Source organism: Bubalus kerabau, chromosome 16 (assembly GCF_029407905.1).
Source record: "Bubalus kerabau isolate K-KA32 ecotype Philippines breed swamp buffalo chromosome 16, PCC_UOA_SB_1v2, whole genome shotgun sequence".
NCBI classification, from domain to species: domain Eukaryota; kingdom Metazoa; phylum Chordata; class Mammalia; order Artiodactyla; family Bovidae; genus Bubalus; species Bubalus kerabau.
This window is the reverse complement of record NC_073639.1, coordinates 54,635,026-54,653,263: the sequence shown is the minus strand read 5'-3', so window position 1 is coordinate 54,653,263 and position 18,238 is coordinate 54,635,026. Positions and strand designations below refer to the sequence as shown.

The window sequence follows — 18,238 nt, the reverse complement described above, 5'->3', positions numbered from 1 at the left end:
CCCCTGGGGCCAGTGTGGGGAGGAAGTTTCTTTCTTACTTTTTTGCCTTTATTTTTAAGAGCAGCATAGGTTCACAGTGAAGTTAAGAGGTATAGAGATTTCCCATACACTCCCCGTGGCCCCCCTCACCCCCAACCCCGCCTCACCCTCACCCCCCCACCCCCCCACCTCCCCGCCACCCACACACAGGTCCCTCTGCACTTCACTCCCCTCACCACTCACCAGAGGAAGTTTCTATTTCTTTGTGTTCTTTGTGGGTTTTATTCTGGGTCATAGGATCAGTCAGAAGCAATAATGGAGCCCTTCTTTGCTTTGGTGAAGGGAGGTGACTGAGTCTGGGCATCAGCTGTCATGGGATCAAACAGAGGAGAAATGTTTTGGGAGCCAGTGGAGAATAGTAGTCAGAGCCTGGACTCTGGAGCCCAATCCTGGCTCCACCCCTCACATGCTGTGTGACCTTAGGCATGTTTTTTCTTGACCTCTCTGTGCCTTCATTTTTTCAATCAATAAAATGGACATAATACTATTACTTATATAATTATATAATAATAACAATAGCAATCTGAAAATAATATCCTATCTCATAGGATCAGGTAAAAAGCTGATATAAATAAAGCAGAATGGTGACTGGCACATAGTAGGCACTTCCAGGTTCCTAGTTATTGCTACTATTTTAAAAAGTATTTTATTTGTTTATTTATTTGACTGTGTTGTGTCTTGGTTGCTGATTGCAGGCTTCTCTTTAGATGTGGCCAGAGGGCTTAGTTACCCCACAGCATCAAAGTCACGTCCCCTGAACTGGAAAGCACCAGGGAAGACCCTATAACTACTATTTTGTTCACTGGGTCCTACTGATGATAAGCTTGTGATAATTCCCCATAAATATTGATGTCTTCTTTCTCAAAGTTGGCGGCACACATAACTCATACCAGGCAAGTTAACAATACAGCTTTTACCTTCTTTTATTATCAGTTTTTAAAGTGTAGATATCTTCTCTTTTCAGTTACAATTTTTAGTTCCCCCAAAGCAGGCTGTGTCCTCTGCTTGTCTATTTTGGTCACAACTCTGCACTTCCTGCATCTTAGGGTACCTTGACTTACCTGATTAACTGGAGAAATTAATTCAGACAGAAAATACTCTTACTTTTTTATCCTTTTGGCTGTGCTGCAAAGCATGTGGGATCTTATTAATAGTTTCCTGACCATGCCCCTGTAGAGGAAGCACAGAGTTTTAACCACTGGACTGCCAGGGAAGTCCTGCTCTTACTTATTTTTGTGGTAGGCAAAAATAAATTTTCAAGCAGTTGAATAGCCTAAAGAATTGTAGCAGGGATGTTGAAGGCATCTGAGCTCATGCTGTTTAAACTCTTAAGCCTTAAACAACAGTCTTAAAGATTTCCTAAAGTAGATTTTCTAGGCAACGACTACAAAGACTACAGTAGTTGCCCAACTACAACCGGGCAATCTTTGTTTCCCTTCCTGTAGTTACTTCATGTGTTTCTTTTGGCATATAGCACTATGAGTTTTTGACAAATATATAGAGTCATGTAACCAATGCAACCGGAGAAGGCAATGGCACCTCACTCCAGTACTCTTGCCTGGAGAATCCCATGGATGGAGGAGCCTGGCAGGCTGCAGTCCATGGGGTCACGAAGAGTTGGACACGACTGAGTGACTTCACTTTCACTTTTCACTTTCCTGCATTGGAGAAGGAAATGGCAACCCACTCCAGTGTTCTTGCCTGGAGAATCCCAGGGATGGCGGAGCCTGGTGGGCTGCCGTCTATGGGGTCGCACAGAGTCGGACATGACTGAAGCGACTTAGCAGCAGCAGCAGCAACCAACGCAACAATCAGGATACAGAACAGTTCCATCACCCCATCCCTAATCCTCTGTTTTGAGTTTTTGTGGTGAAATAGTTAAAGCTCAGCCTCTGATCCCTGGCAATCACTGCTCTGACCCTCATGCCTCCAGTTCTGTTTTTACTAGACTGTCACACATATGGAATCATATGATAGGTAGCTTTTTGAGGCTGCCTTCTTTTTGGCAGCAAAATGCATTTGAGATTTATCCATATTGTGTGAATATCCATTGTTTGCTTTATTGGATAGATGGACACAACTATCCATCAAGTTGTTTCCCCTTCAATGGCTGCACCACCAGATATATATTTATCCCTTCACCAACTGAAGGATATTTGTGAAGTTGCATGTGGATGACATTGTTTAAATGCCGATTCCAGCCAGACCTGAAGGTAGCCTCTCTCTCCAACCACGACTGCCATTAAATGCCCATTTTGTTCAGACTTGCGTGGTGTGGGTTTTCTCTGAATTGAAAGAATCACTTTTGTTATCAACAATGGCCAGAAGATGAGAAAGGCTAGTCTGAACTAGTGAGAAGTGCAAAGCAAGGACACTCCACATGTGACATTCTTGGTAATGCAGTCACACAATAACAAATCACATTATTGGGTTCCCTCGAGGTGTGTCCCTGATGGGCAGCAGGAAGTGACACCTTCTTTGTAAAATGAATCTTGAGGGGATGAAGTGACTTGTCTTGGTGCATAAATTGGGCTGATGGCAGACGTGGGACTCCAGCCTGGGTGTCTTCTGCCTTTTGTAAGCCTCAGCTGCCTCCCCTATCAGAGAGTGGCAAAGCTGTCAGGGTTACTTAGAGAATTTCCCTCTCTTATTTAAACAATCTCCAAGGTGTCCAATTTAGAATAAATATAAATGGAAATAAGAACAAGGTCATCAACATTTCCTACTGTTTTAACAGCTGACGGTGCCTATAGGAGGTCAAAATTACTGTCACTAAGATCTATATAATCCGTTTAATAACGCTCTTTCTACATCTGGTGCCCCGTGGAAACCTCTCACGTTGGCTTAACAGCTCTTCGCTTTGTTTCTCTGACTGCCTACATTTCCTCACTAATGAAAGTACAGTTTACCTTAAGGAAGAAATGTGAAATTTTGTTCCAGCTTTTGCATACGGACAGGATCACAGCTGTCCAGGTTGTTAGCCTATACAGTGTCGTATTAGTTAGGTGTCACTAGCTACAGTAATAAGTAAAACCCTAGCAGTGGTTTAACACATTGTAAGATTTGTTCTTGGTCCCATCCAATGTGGGTGCCATATTTGGCAGGTGGCTCTCCTCCAGGTGGAGACTCAGGGGTCCAGGGTCCCTTCCAGCTTCTGGCTGCTCTGCCGTGACCTAGAGTCTCAGGGTCCCCTGCTTCTCACTGGTTGAAGATAAAAGATACCAATTTTGGCTTCAAAGCAGGACAGGCTCTTATTTCATTGGTCAGAACTAGTCACATGGCCATGCCAGGGGGACAGGAGAGGCTGGGAAGTCCCTGACTGAGCAGCCATATGCAATACAATGGATAGAAAGTTTCTGCTGTTTTGTTTGTTTGATCAGCGTGAAGAATGGTAAATCCCTCCTTTATTTTAGGGCACACAGGATGGAACAAGTGCAGGGCGCAGGGATGTGCTACCTGGCAGTTGCCAGTGGCCTCGGACAGTTGTTTCGCATGTTGTTTTTTGACAGGTAGCCATCCATCTCTCCCACAGACGTGATGACTTATTGTCAACATTAAGGCCACTCTTCCTTTACCCCACACACAAATGTCCAACGTCTGTTCAATGCTGTCCTCCCCTGCTTGGCTAGTTTGGGCTTCTTGTAGACAAAGCCTACAGTCATGCATGCATTTGGGGAAAACAGAATGGCTCAGGATAACTTTCAAAGACCAGCAATCATTTTCCATCCCTCTGTATCTTTGATCTCTCTGTCTCTCTCTAAAGTCAGCCAAGTCCAGCCATTTCCACTTGTAGTTCTGTTAGTTGTGCTTATTTCTGTCATTCTATTGGATTGGCCAACATGTTTGAGTTTTTCTGTTAAACCCAAATGAACTTGGCCAACCCAATATGTACCCCATGCCTCTACTCCTTGAGTTAATCAAATTCAACAGCAGCGTCTCTCTCTATAAAAGATGAGAATTCAGCTGACACTCCTTACTTTCCTTTCTTACATTGTATTTTGCTGAAAGTCATCGAAACCCCTGGTCTCCATAGCTTGTCAATGACCATCTTCCTTCTGTGTCTTCACGTGGTTGTCCCTCTGTGTGTTGTTGTTTAGTCACTACTAAGTTGTGTCTGACTCTTTTGTGACTCCGTGGACTGTAGCCCTCCAGGCTCCTCTGTCCATGGGATTTCCCAGGTGAGAATACTGGAGTGGGTTGCCATGCCCACCTCCAGCGGATCTTCCCAACTCAGGGATCCGTCCTGGGTCTCCTGCATTGTGGGCAGACTCTACCATCTGAGCCACCAGGGAAGCTATACTTTTCCTATAATATTCTGTAGTGGAGTTTCTGTAGAGATGTGAGGAAATGAGTGTGCGTGGTCTGTCACTTAAAATCAAATTCCATATCTTTATTTTTAAGGGGAAAAAAAGTCAGTATTTCTCTTAGATTAAATAAGCAAGAAGACATGTTCATCCTAGAAAACTTGAAAACACATAGAAAAATATGACAGTCTGGGTTTTGGACAATTGGACGCAATGAATCTAAAGATAAAGAATAGGTAAGACAAGCTGATAGAATTTTGATAAAGAAGAGTAATCTCTTGATATTAGTTTGCTAGGATTACCATAACAAAGTACTACAGATTGCATGACTTAAACAACTGAAGTTTATTCTCACAGTGCTAGAGGTGGGAGGGCCAAGATCCAGGTGTGGGTAGGGTTGGTGTCCCATGAGGTCTGTCTCCAATGGCCATCTTCTCCCTATGTCCTCACGTGGTTGTCCCTCTGCGTGGGTCTGTGTCCTAATCTCTTCTTCTAAGAACCAGCCATAATAGATGAGGGCCCACCCTGATGACCTCATTTTAACTTAATTACCCCTTTAAAACCTCTATCCCTAAATGCAGTCATGTTATTTTTTCAACTAAAGAACCCCTAAACTGTGATTCAAATAAAATACTTCTGGCTGATTCAGCATATGCTTGTTTCCAACTACGATCAGATCCTCATTTTACATTGGACCCCAAAAGAAACTTCAGATGGATTCAAGAATTCAATCCAATACTTAAAATCTGTAAGAGGGTAGATCTTAAATTTCCTCACCAACAAAAATATCAAGTGGATTCACATATGTCGGTGGGTCTGAGGCAATGGATATGGGCATTAGCTAGATTGTGGTGACTAGTTCACAGTGTAAGGCATCAAATTCTACACCTTGAATATGTAAAACTTTCAACTGTCGAAAATACCTCAATAAAGAAAGAATTAAATGTGGGAGTTCCCTGGCAGTCCAGCGGTTAAGACTTCGCCTTCCAGTGTAAGGGGTGAGAGCTCCTGGTCAGAGAGCTAAGATCCCACATGCCTCGTGGCCAAAAAACCAAAACATAAAACAGAAGCAGGGTTGTAACAAATTCAATAAAGACCAAAATACTAAAAAAAAAAAAATCTCATTATTAAAAAAAAAGCTTTTCGAAGAAGAATTAAATGTAAAAATGTAAACACATACATGTATCTACATATACCCATCCATAGAAACATAGTTGAAAATACAGGTGAATATATGTTTGATACTGGGATGCTGGGGAGGAATTTTTTTTTTTTTTTCTGTCATAAAAGCAGTGGTGGGCATCATGAAAAAAAGATCCATATTCTTCATTATGTTTTTAAAAAATTATTTATTTTGGCTGCACTGAATCTTCACTGTTGCTCATGGGCTTTCTCTAGTTGTGGCAACAGGGGCTATTCTCTAGCTGTGGTGCTCGGGCTTCTCATTGCGGTGGCTTCTCTTGCTGCAGAGCACCGGCTCTAGGGTGCACAGACTAGGGGTGGTGGCACTCGGGCTTAGTTGCCCCGCGGCAGGCATGTGAGATCTTAGTTCCCGGGCCAGGGATCAAATCTGTGTCCTCTGCATTAGCAGGTGAATTCTTAACCGCTGTACCCCCAGGGAAGTCCTTTATTATGTTTTAAGTCTTATACACTGGGCTTTGATGGTCTACGTAGAATATTTGTGCCTCCCCAGTCTTGCTAGAGAATATAGTCTTGAGACTTCTGCTATCCATTGGCTGGTTTGGTAAGAAAGTAATTTCATGGAGGAGAGTTTGAAGGACAGTGTTCTCCAGGATCTCACTCTGGATTTTATTCTTCCTGTCAAGCTGGACCTTCTGAGAGGTATCAGCTGTCTTGGCTCACACTCCGTTGTCTTCTGAAGAATTGCCTTTGCCTGATGGCCCTTTGCTCTTACACCGCACCTCGTGTGCCCAGCACCAAAGGGAGCCTGCTAATAAGCTCACTGTTTGTAGGGATGCTGCTGTGTCCCTTGGGGCATTACCACTGGAGGGATTTCTCTCAGAGCCAGGAAAAGCTTTGCCTCTTGCTTTCATCTTATGAATGGTGTCCAACTAGTGACTTCATCTTGTGTTTTGAGAGCTGGGCAATTCAGAGGCACATTTGCAGTCTCTTTAGTTATTGCCGAAGCTCTTACAATGTAGAGTTTGCTTGCTAAGCTTTCAGCTGGCAGCAGAACACAGTGGCTAAAGGCACAAACCTGACTCTCTGCCTGGAGCTTGAACAGCTTGGATCCAGTAACCGTCTCTGCCTCTTACTAGCTCTGGGATCTTAGGCAAGTCTCTTAACCTCCCCAAGCCTCAGTTTTCCCAACAGCAACTGAACTGTTGTTCAGTTGCTCAGTTGTGTTCGACTCTTTGTGACCCCCTGGACTGCAGCACGCCAGGCTTCCCTGTCCTTTACAGTCTCTAGGAGTTTGCTGAAATTCATGCCCATTGAGTCGGTGATACTGTCCAGCCATCTCATCCTCTGTTGTCCCCTTCTCCTCCTGCCTTCAATCTTTCCCAGCGTCAGGGTCTTTCCTAATGAGTCAGCTCTTCTCATTGGGTGGCCAAAGTATTGGAGGAGCTTCAGCATCAGTCCTTCCAATGAGTATTCAGGGTTGATTTCCTTTAGTATTGACGGGGTTGATTTCCTTGCTGTCCAAGAGACTCTCAAGAGTCTTCTCCAGCACCACAGTTTGAAGACATAAGTTCTTCAGCACTCAGCTTTTTTTTTATTGTTCAGCTCTCATATACATACATGACCACTGGAAAAATCATAGCTTTGACTATACGAATCTTTGTAGGCAAAGTAATGCTTTGTAGGCAAAGTAATGTTTCCATCCATGAGTGGGACTAATAATAAAATCCTCATAATCAAAAGATTGTGAAGATGAAAAGTGTTAATATCCCTGAAATGCTTAGACTAGTGCTTGGTATATCATAAGGATTATACATAAATGTTGACTCTGATAATGGGTCTATTCTCATTACCCTTATTTCTCTGTATTTTATTTTTTTATCATCACTGTAATATATGGTTATGCTGTGCTGTGCTGTGCTCAGTTGCTCAGTTGTGTCTGACTCTGCAATCCCATGGACTGTAGCCCACCAGGCTCCTCTGTCCATGGAATTTTCCAGGCAAGAATACTGGAGCGAGTTGCTATTTCCTACTCTAGGGGATCATCCCAACCTAGGGATCAGACCCGAGTTTCTTGCACCTCCTGAATTGGTGGGCGGATTCTTGACCACTGTGCCACCTGGGAAGCCATATCTAATCCTTAATGGATTTGCTGGTATATGACCCAAGACTTATATGACCCTCAAGGTGATGAATGACTATTCATTTTTGAGTACCAACACCCCTCTACTTTTTGAAAGTTCACTTTATGCCACTTCAGTTTTATGAAAGACCTACGTTAGTACCATTTTTCACTAATCTGAAAGAAATCTAAAGAGGATTTTCCCTTTTACAAAAAAAGATGAAAAGAGTGATGATAGTGTTCAGTGTTTTGGTTTTGTTTCAGTGTTCAGGTTTTGCAGGGAGGAAGGGTGGAGGGTGGCATACAACCAGGTACCTTCCCCGGAAACTACGCTCGGCAGCCAGGTTCCTTCCCCGGAAACTACGCTCGGCAGCCAGGTTCCTTCCCCGGAAACTAGGCTCGGCAGCCAGGTTCCTTCCCTGGAAACTACACTCAACATCTCAGCGTCAAGTAGGTCTCTAGTCTGTAATTCTGGGGCTGGAATCAGAAAACCATATTTCTCTTAGCCAGTTGTCTCCTGTTAGTCTCTGCTAATGCTGGCAGGGGAAGAGGTGTGGGGAGGCAGATGCTAGAGAAGACTTCAAGACTGGAGCTGGGAGAAGGGACCTACTCCTTCCTGTCCACTTCCTGTCTACTTCATGTCTGCTTCCTGTTTCTCCTCTGCTTCTAGTCTGCTTTTTTTTTTTTTTTTTAATGAAGGTTACTTATTTATTTTTGTTTTAGTTTTGGTTGTGTTGGGTCTTTTTGATGCGGTGCACAGGTTCTTCATTGCTGGGCATGGGCTTTCTCTAGTTTCAGTGAGTGAGGGCTACTTTAGTGGCACCGAGCCTGCTTCTCTATGTGGTGGTTCCTGCTGTTGTGGGGCATGGGCTCCAGAGTGCAGGTCCAGTGGTTGTGGCCCACAGGCTTAGTTGCCCTGCGGCATGTGGGACCTTAGTCCCCCAACCAGGGCTTGAGCCTGTGTACCCTGCATTAGCAGGTAGGTTCTTAACCACTGGACCACCAGGCAAGTCCCTCTGGTCCGTTTTTTATCAGTGTCTTGCGCTTATGAATGATTCATGTTGGCCATTCAGGGCTTCCCAGCTTGAGATTTGAGAAGAATCTTGGGATGAAGGCAAGCATCCCTCCCTCCTGCCTGATGACCTGGTGTCCTCATACCTTTCTGTCTGTATGGTCTCTCCTTCTCTTTCAGCCGTGTGAATTTTATCTGGTTGAGAGAGACAAACTCAAGTTTCCCCATCTCACTTTTATATGGGTGACTTTTGAATTGGATAGTTAAGTTTTTGCTACCTTTTCTGAGTTATGTGGTCTGTGGCTTATGTTTCAGATACAGAGGTGGGAAAGCATGTGGTCCCTGGGGTACAACTAGGGGATACAGTTGGGGGTGGCAGCAGACTGAGTGGGGATGTATAATAAATTCCACCACGGCTGGTTGTTAATGACTAAATAAGCACATGCAATTCTCCTCCTTAATCTGAAAGCATTTGGTCTGACTTGCTGCATTGGCGCCTCCTCCTGAGGCTTTAGGTCATGTGACGTGGTTTACAGGTAGCAAGGCTCTGCCATATTTTTTGCTGCTGCTGCTGCTGCTAAGTCGCTTCAGTCATGTCCGACTCTGTGCCACACCATAGACGGTAGCCCACCAGGCTCCCTCATCCCTGGGATTCTCCAGGCAAGAACACTGGAGTGGGCTGCCATTTCCTTCTCCAATGCATGAAAGTGAAGAGTGAAAGTGAAGTCACTCAGTCGTGTCTGACTCTTAGCGACCCCATGGACCGCAGCCTACCAGGCTCCTCCGTCTATGGGATTTTCCAGGCAAGAGTGCTGGAGTGGGGTGCCATTGCCTTATTGCTACCATACCTTAAAGGTATGGATCACTGGCTGCTTTGCCAGCAGCTGCATTGTGATGCTCTGGACCAACTGTATCTATATTCCTGCTCTACCTGGGAATCCAAGCTGATACCTGGGGTTGGAAACAATCACCTGTGACTGCAGAGTGATGAAAACCTCACTAAGTCTGCAAAGATTTTGTCCATTAACTTGGCCCTGTGAGCCTTGAGCTCCAACTCCTTCGCTGACCTTCCCATGGCTAACTCCTTGGCTTACATTGTAGAACCACCAGACCAGTTGGCCCTGGGGCAGTACAGAGAAGTGGAAAATCTCTGAAATTGGACAGAACTGGTTTGAACCTTAACTTCGACCATGTTCAAACTGCTTAATTTCTCTGTGCCTCAGTTCCACCATTTTCCAAAAAGGACAAGGACTATTCATCTCACAACCATTGTGATAATCAATGGATGTAGCAGTTGTATAATGCCCAGGTTAGCACATCACCAGTGTTCTGTAAATGCTATTTCTCCTTTAAGTGATTTTTTTCCCCCTCCATATTAAAATTGCAGCTCTTGACTTGGCAAACCTAGCAACCAGCTTAGTGACCACAGGGATGTGATATTTGAGAGGAAATGAATGGAGTGATAATGTGATGGGCCAATGATTTGTTAATATTAATGGTATCTATTAACAACCCTGTGAGGAAGCCAAAGAAAGGCTCAGAATAACACAGAGAGATTTAGTCTCTTAAGCATTAAGCCAAGGCACTCTTAATTGATGGACATGCTTTCAGCACATATTTGTTTAGTTTCTTCTGCTAGATCCTGGATATGCAGCCATAAATTGGGTGGCAAAGTCTCTGCTCTCATGAGCTTGAATTTTAATAGAGAGACTTGATAGAAAATAAGTCAACAAGTAAAAACACAAAGGCTAATTTCAGATGCTGAGAGTGGCCTTGAAGAAATATAACAGGATGGAGTGAATAGTGACTGAATATATTTGTCAGACTCAGGCTTCTGAGAAAACAGAAGCCACACTAGTTATTTCCACAGAGGGAATTTAATCAAGGGAATCAGTTAGTCATGTGATGAAAGATCTGTGAAATGAAGTTGGGCGTGGTAAATACCTTCTGGGAATGGTAAGTAATCCAGAAATTAATTATAGCAGGAAGCTGTTACCAATTGGACTGAAGGGACAAAGTGGGGAAATTGGATTATCAGAACCCAGAAGCTGGAACCATCTAGTAAGTATTAGAACTACTGCCTAAGAGAGCTATATTCATGGTGGGAGCTCTGATGGGGCTGGACAGTCTCTGCTGGTAAATGCTGGGAGATAAGGGGGAGAAATACCTCCCATGCTCCATCTTCTACCAGAGCATCACATTGGCTGATCGCATCCAGAAGCCAGGGAGCAAAGGAGCTTGGGAAATGTAGTTCCCTATGATGCAGAGAAGAGCAGAGATAGGGCTGGAGTGCCTGCTCAGAGAAACCTTTCCTGAGCTGAGAAATCCTGGTGGGAAGGAGCCTGCTGTACTCATAGGTGGGTGATGGACTTCCCCAGCAGGTGCAGAAGTTCACGGAGAAAGACACACAAACATCATGGAGATAGAATGGAAAGCATGAGTATAAAAGATCTCCTATTTCTTTCCTCTGCCTCAGAAGCAATATCCACTGCACTGCTCTGAACTGACATGAATGCTCCCAAAGGCTTCCTTGTGGCTCCTGGTCTCCATGACCATGGGGGCGGGGTACCCAGATGGTGGCAGTAAATTACCACCTATTCGTCAGGACTACCCTTCGACAGATCAGTGAGCAGTTTCACTTGTTGATGGTTTTCAAAGATGTGGCCCATCTGGTCCACTGCAAAGAGAAGCTTTTATTTCTGGCTGTCCATGTTTTTTTGTGGGAATTAGAAGAGACTCAGCTACAGAAATGCCACAGGGCTTGACCCTCAGGTGGGTTATCAGGAACCACAGGACTGTTAATAAGCTTCCATGCAGGACTGGTGATGGTAGTGAAAAGGTTTGTGAGTCTGTGGGCTGCATTATCTTATGGCTATAGGTCCCTCCAGTCCTGACCAAGACACATGCCCAGGAGTATTTTTTTTGTGTGCCAAGCACAGCGGTGATGTCCATCCATGCACTTTGGGTCACAGAGTCCCTACTGGGATTCCTAATACTGTGGGAGTTGCTTCATTCTGGATGTTGTTTGTTTCCACCCGAAGTTCTTTTTGGGACTTCCCCGGAGCCATCTGTGATTCAGAACATCCTTTAATCACAGAGCGTTTGTCTGGAGCACCTCGTGCTCTTGATGAACCTGGACTTGATTCTCTTTTTGGCTCTTAAGGAGGGCAGTGATGGGAAGTGCTTTGAAGTTGAGCCAAACCAAGACTTCCTCATTTTCTGCTCTCAGCACCCACCTCATTCAGTCGGGTGGTGAAAAGCCCTCTAGGAAATCAGCAGACTGAATAGGGTCTCATTTCACATCCAGACCTCTGGCCACATGGTCTGCCTGCCAATGGGAAGAAGAATGGGGCCACTATATGATGTTAGGGGACCGAAGGGATGCATGTTAGCTTCTCAGATCCTGGATGTTTTTCTAAGGACACAGTCTCATGGCTCCATAAAATGCTCCTAAATTCGCATATCATATTTTGTTGCAATCTAGTTTGAGAACAAAAATGAGAATCTGGCAGCCAATGTTTATGGTTTTCCATAGATGCCTTCAGACAAAATTTGTATTGCATTTTGCTTGAGTTATGGTGGGACAGGATTGTAAACTCACACTGCTATTTTGGATGAAATACAAGCTTTGGCCATAATAAAGAAGAGAGAAAGCACAGTTTTAAATTTCTTATAAATTGATTTTTGAGAGACAGGAAATATCGATATAAATGATAATGAAAAAAACTAATCCACAATGGAAACAGATTATATTAAAATTTACATTTATTTTAATTTCCTTTTCCCTATCTATAAATAAGCCAGAATTTAAACCTTGCCTTAGGCTTCCCATAGATTTTATGGGAAGGTAAAATTGGAGTCTCTTTCCAAATCTGGTCAGCTGTGTGCCCACCCATATCTACTGAAGGATATTGTCAGGCTATGGAAGACAGATTTCCCTCATTGCCAGCTGATTTATGGGCAGATTCACCAAGAATTTAACTTCCTAGTTTGGAGTGGGGAAATAAACCAACCAAAAAATAATTTAAATTTCATCTGGGATGGTCTTTCTGCATTGCTTGTCATTGTCAAAATACAGATTGCCCCTTGGTGGCGGCAACAGCTAAAACTTTCCTTTGGTTGAAGCTCATTCTTCAGAGTCATCTCTTCCTCCTCCATCTTTGATCCAAATCCCACCCAATTTATAGGATGCATTCTGGAGGAAATCCAGGTCTGGGCAAATGCATCATATACATATTTATGCATGTCTATATGTTGTGTACATATAATATTTACTACTTAAAATATATTTTAACACAGATTTGGGATCATGTAAAACAAAATTTAATGACTGCTTTTTCACTGAAGATGTAAGCATTTTCTCACGACACTGCATATTTGTTGAGACTGTGGTTTTGGTGATCTCTTAACATTTCATGTAGAGTCAGACTTTCATCATTTATATGATCACCGCCCTCATGATGAGTTCTTAGGTTCTTTCCTGTGTGTTGCGGCTATAAATCATACTTGGGATGACGCTTGCACATGAATCTCCTTCTTGATCTCTTATTTCCTTCACATGAATTCCTAGGTAGAGAATTACTGGGATGGTCATTTTAAAGGGTCTGAATGTTCACTTATTTTTGGGGGCCATTCCACGAAGTCTGTGGGATCTTAGTCCCCCAACTAGGGATTAAACTTGCACACCTTGCATTGGAAGCATGGAGTCTTAGCCACTGGACCAGCAGCGAGGTCCTATTCACTTTTATAATTGCTTTGTGTAGGTTAGCCATGCTTTTCTCCAAAATCTGACCACTCCTTGGGGCAGAAACTGCATCTGTCTTGCTCCTGTGACTTCCATAGAAGGGCTGGGAACATAGTAAGTGAGTAATAAATATATTTAGATAGGTAATTGGAGAAATGAATAAAAAATAACTCTTCTCCTCTAGTAATTAATCTGACCCAAGACTGGCCATATTGATGACACTTGAGAACTTACTTTCTTCTTTCTTTGTTCTTCTTTTATCCCCCCATAACTTTACTGAGATATCATTGAACTATACAAAGTATATTTAAGGTGTACAATTTGATGTTTTGATATATGTAAACATTGTGAAGTGATCACCATAATCAAACTAATTAACATATCTATTACCTCTACCTGATTATCATTCTCAGTGTGTTTTTGTGTGTATGGAAAAGATTTAATCTAAGATCCATTCTCATAGCAAATTACAATGCACAATACAGGATTGTTAACTATATCACATTGCTAATGCACATTAGCTCTCTAGAAGGCATTCATCCTGTTTAACTGAAACTTTGTACCCTTTAACCCCCCATCCTGCCTCATTCCTCTCTCTCCCCAGCCTCTGGCAACCACCATCCTACTCCCTGCTTCTACAAATCAGACTATTTTAGATTCTGCATGTAAGTGAGATGGTGCAGAGAACTTGCCTTCTGAACACCTTCTTGGTGAAAGGATGCGTCAGCTCTGAAATGATTGTGTCTGCTTCACAATCTCCTAATTACAATTTTGTCATTCTCTTGGAAAGGAAAGCTCACCAAGGACAGCCCTGAAAAGGCCCAAAATTATTTCAGTCAATAGAAAGCTGTATTTTGTAGAATTTGTAATGGCTGCAGAAAAAAGTGTTACCAGGAGTTGGAGTCAATGGAGTATTTATTTGCTTTTTATCCTCTGATGATGCTGCATTTTAAACACTGCTGCCTGCTTTATTTCTTCTTGCTCTGGTTGGAAGCTGGGCTCCAAGGGCAGAGGTTTGTTTCAGGGCAAGGAAGAATCCCTGTCTGTTTGTGGCTTGATTTGCTGACCTTGGTTCCTGGTGGGCTGTCTTCACTTTGAAAAATCTTCTTGGGTCTTTGCTTTCTGTGTTTCACCGTTTGAAAGAAACACACACACACATATACATATATGCATGCACATGTATACATGTTTATGTATATTTATATGTATTTTAATTAACAAAGTAACACACAGTTATCATGATAAATTTTAAGAAAAGAGAAACATTAGTGATAAAATTAAAAAATCCTTTTCGGATTCTATAGATACCATACATAAATATATGTACATTTACATATGTACCTAAAAATAACCCAAATAGAATCCTAAAAAGTTATCCAAATAGGATTATATGAGTTACAATTATAGCTGTTTATGTTTAATGACATATTGTGACTTTTTTTCAAATATACTGATACAGTTGTGCTCATTTTTCTTTTTTTAAATTTAACTTTATTATTATTATTAATTTGTTTTTTACCACATGTGGGACCAGGGATCAAAACTGTGCCCCCTGCATTGGAAGCATGGAATCTAAAACTGCTGGGCCACCAGGGAAGTCCCATTGGGTTTCATTATTCTTACAGCTGCCTGTTATCCCACTGTAAAAGTGTATAGTTTATCCAATGTCCTCTTAATAAACCTTTGGAATGGTTTAAACGGATAAATAATAATAATGGTAGCTGGTAAAGGTTGAGCATGTTTGTGAGTCAGCACTGGTCTAAGCTCTTCATATTTATTAACTCATTAATCCTTATTATAGTTTATATTTATATTCTACTTCATTTGAAGACATTTGAGGCACAGAGAGGTTAAGTAATTTGCCCCAAATTGCACAGTGAAGAAGTGACAGAGTTGGGATTTAGATCCAGCCTGCTCACCCCAGCTCATATGTTCTTTTTTTTTTTAAGTAGTTTTTTAAAAAATATATTTTTATTTATTTATTTGGCTGTGCTGGGTCATAGTTGCCGCACACCAGATCTTCAGTCTTCATCATAGCACGTCAGATCTTTAGTTGCTGCATGAGAACTCTTAGTTGCAGCGCATATGATCTGGTTCCCTGACCAGGGATCGAACCTGGGCCCCTGCATTGGGAACAGGAAGTAACCACTGGACCACCAAGGAAGTCCCTCATATATTAACACATTCTTTAGTTTGTCTGCAATTCAAAAGGATGCTGTAGGGGACATCCTTGTAGATAAATAGATCTTCATGCAGTCTCATTCATGTTTCAGAAGGAGAGATTTCTAGAAGCAGGAATGCTGAGCCATAGCTTCACCCTCATTTCAAAAAGAATTAGGAGATGTCTCAATGTCCCATCTAGGAATGATAGGAAGAAGTGTAAATATCAAATAAAAGCATCAACACCTCATATACAGCAGTCCGATGCCTGGTTGTGTGGTGGGCTGGGTAGGCAGCCTACTCTCTGTGGGGTGATTACAACAGAGTTGACCATGATCCTCTGAGTTTGGAGATTTGCAAGAACAAGAGGGTGTGATGTTTTCCCTCTGGTGGTGTAATTCAGCCACAGGGCGATTGGGTCAGTCGTACCTGGAGCCTCCTTCCCACTCTGCCTTGGTTATTTTGGAAGATCCTTAGAAGACACTTTATGTAATGCAAGGAATTCCACAGTTATGAGACCTAGGGGACGGATGCGGTGTTCAGTGGGCAGTGTGCTGGGGGTGGGTGGGTGGAGCATGCACTGCGTTAATTAAATCCAGACTCCGTTCTCAATCTTCCTTTCCTTTCTTGTGCAGTGATGGAGAGCCGAGCCATCGTGGACAGCCTGCAGAGGTTCTCCTCGCTCCCCGCTTACCTTCCCACGAGCTTCCACATCTCTAACGCAGAAGAGTCCTTCTTCCTTAAAGAGGCCAACCAGGATATCACGCGGAACTCCAGTCTGCAGACCCGGGTGGAGTCCTTCTTTATCTACCGAGCCAGGAGACCCCCAGTTGTCAATGCCAGCTATGGTCCATTTTCAGTGGAGAAGACGGTCCCCCGGGAGCTCATGCTGACTTCTACACCCTTTGGTCACGTGGGCCAGTTTCCCTTTAATTGGAAGGTGAAAGCCCACATCCTCGATAGCTCCATTTACTCCAACAGACCCAAAGTGCAGACCTTGTTTTACATCACGGGGATGGGCTGGGCTGATGATGACCCTGCGGAACAACTACCCTGTGTCAAGATGTTTGCTTTCCCTGAGGCCAGGGAAGTGGCGGCCAGCTGTCGGCTGCAAGGGACCCCGGGGCTGTGTGTGGCCGAGCTGGAGCTGCTGCCCGAGTGGTTCAGCTCCGGGCTGGACCTGGAGCCTGAGGAGGAGATCCCGGCCCTGCTTGGTGGCACGGCCATGGAGCTCTTCTTTGCGCTCTACCCGGCTGATCCGGCTGGTCAGTGTCCCCTGGAAGAGGATGGCAAGTGGGAGAATAACATCCACTCGGGCCAGGACAGCCCCCCGCTGGCACCCCCAGCCCGGGAGAGGATCGGGAGTGTCGTGGTCTACCCAACCCAAGACGATCTGCGGTGGTCCCTGCTAAACTTGGATGAGAACGTCGTCCTCTCTGTGCCGCTGAACCTCATCCGGGAAGGGGACACAGCCACCTTTCTGGTCTCCCTGACTAGTGGCTCTGTGGCAGACCACTTCACTCTTAGGTAAGAAGCTTTGCAGGGTTGGATGGGCTGGAAATCCACTCTTGATTGTCAGTGAATTGTTATTCTATCAAGTGGTTGTTGATTGTAAGTTTCCTCCACCACAGTGAGGAAACTTACAATCGTAAGACCAATGAAAGCCAGCAGACTAGACAGCCTTAAGCAGAGTATTTGGGGATGGGCTCTGGCATCTCTGTTTTCCAAGCTCTCCCTAACTAATTCTGTTGTGAGGCCAGGATTAAAATATCTGCTTGGAAAGCAGTGATTCAGGCTGTGAGGTCCAAGTACGTCCCTTTCAGGCTCTCACCTGATATTCTGAACCTCTCACTGCCCCCTTTGATGTGCCAGGTAGAATCCCAGAATGAATGCCCAGAAGTGGACACCTTGTAAATGAATTTCTAAATCCATAAAGGGGTTTTCTGAGACAGTGTCTCCTACCTCTCAGTTTTTTAAAAAATTATTTATTTGGCTGTGCTGGGTCTTAGTTGGGACATGCAAACCCTTAGTTGCAGCGTGTGGAATCTAGTTCCCTGACCAGGGATCGAACCTGGGCCTCCTGCATTGGGAGCATGGAGTCTTAGTCGTTGAACCACCGGGGAAGTCCCAGCCTTCCTCTTAGTTTTTAATCAGTAAAGAATCCTTTGTCAAAGCAAAGCAGCTGTCTATGTATGATGAAGACTTGGTTTTAGGATTGCAGAAAGTGGGGAACTTCTCTGCACTAAAGGTACAAATCTGTCTTTAGCTTATTTTGCTCACAAAGGTCCCTGGGTAGCAGTAGAATGCATGGCTGTGCTACGCACCGGCTGTGTGCCCTGGGGCAAGTCACCCAACCTCTCTGGGCTTCAGCTTCCTCACTGGTGAGATGGGAATAATGACGGGATCTATTTCCTGGGGGTGGTTGTGAGGATTACACAAGTTAATCAAGTTCTTAGACCAGTGCCTGGTGCATGGAGAGTCTTCACTGAATGTTAGGCTGTGGCTGTTTCCTTGTCCCCAGATGCTGAGCTGGTAGACATCTAAACTGCAGTGCAGGTGGGGCTTTGTTTTGCTGGTTGCAGGTGAGGAAAAATAAGAACTAATCTTGAGTCCATTGTGGTCCTTCTGATTCTGACGGAGGCTGACGTCCCAGATCACACCTGTCTGGAGGTGTCCTTGTTCAGAACCCGCCAAGAGGATCCGAATACTCTGGTAGA

The 18,238-nt window shown here is 43.9% G+C and overlaps 1 protein-coding gene and 1 long non-coding RNA gene across 2 annotated transcripts in view; one reads left to right on the top strand and one right to left on the bottom strand.

The window, feature by feature from the left end:
• Nucleotides 1–230: 230 nt before the first annotated feature.
• Nucleotides 231–4,813, bottom strand: LOC129630181 (uncharacterized). The gene is made up of 3 exons (XR_008703588.1): nt 4,699–4,813; nt 1,144–1,209; nt 231–346 (listed from the first exon to the last, which is right to left on the bottom strand). It is a non-coding gene; the product is annotated as an uncharacterized LOC129630181 (long non-coding RNA).
• An 11,345-nt stretch (nt 4,814–16,158) lies between these two features.
• LOC129629744 (transmembrane protein 132B) overlaps nt 16,159–18,238 on the top strand; it is a 224,465-nt gene continuing 222,385 nt past the window's right edge. The window contains exon 1 of the mRNA XM_055549950.1: nt 16,159–17,048. Within this exon, the coding sequence (XP_055405925.1) occupies nt 16,159–17,048 (890 nt within the window). The remainder of the gene's footprint in view (nt 17,049–18,238) is intronic.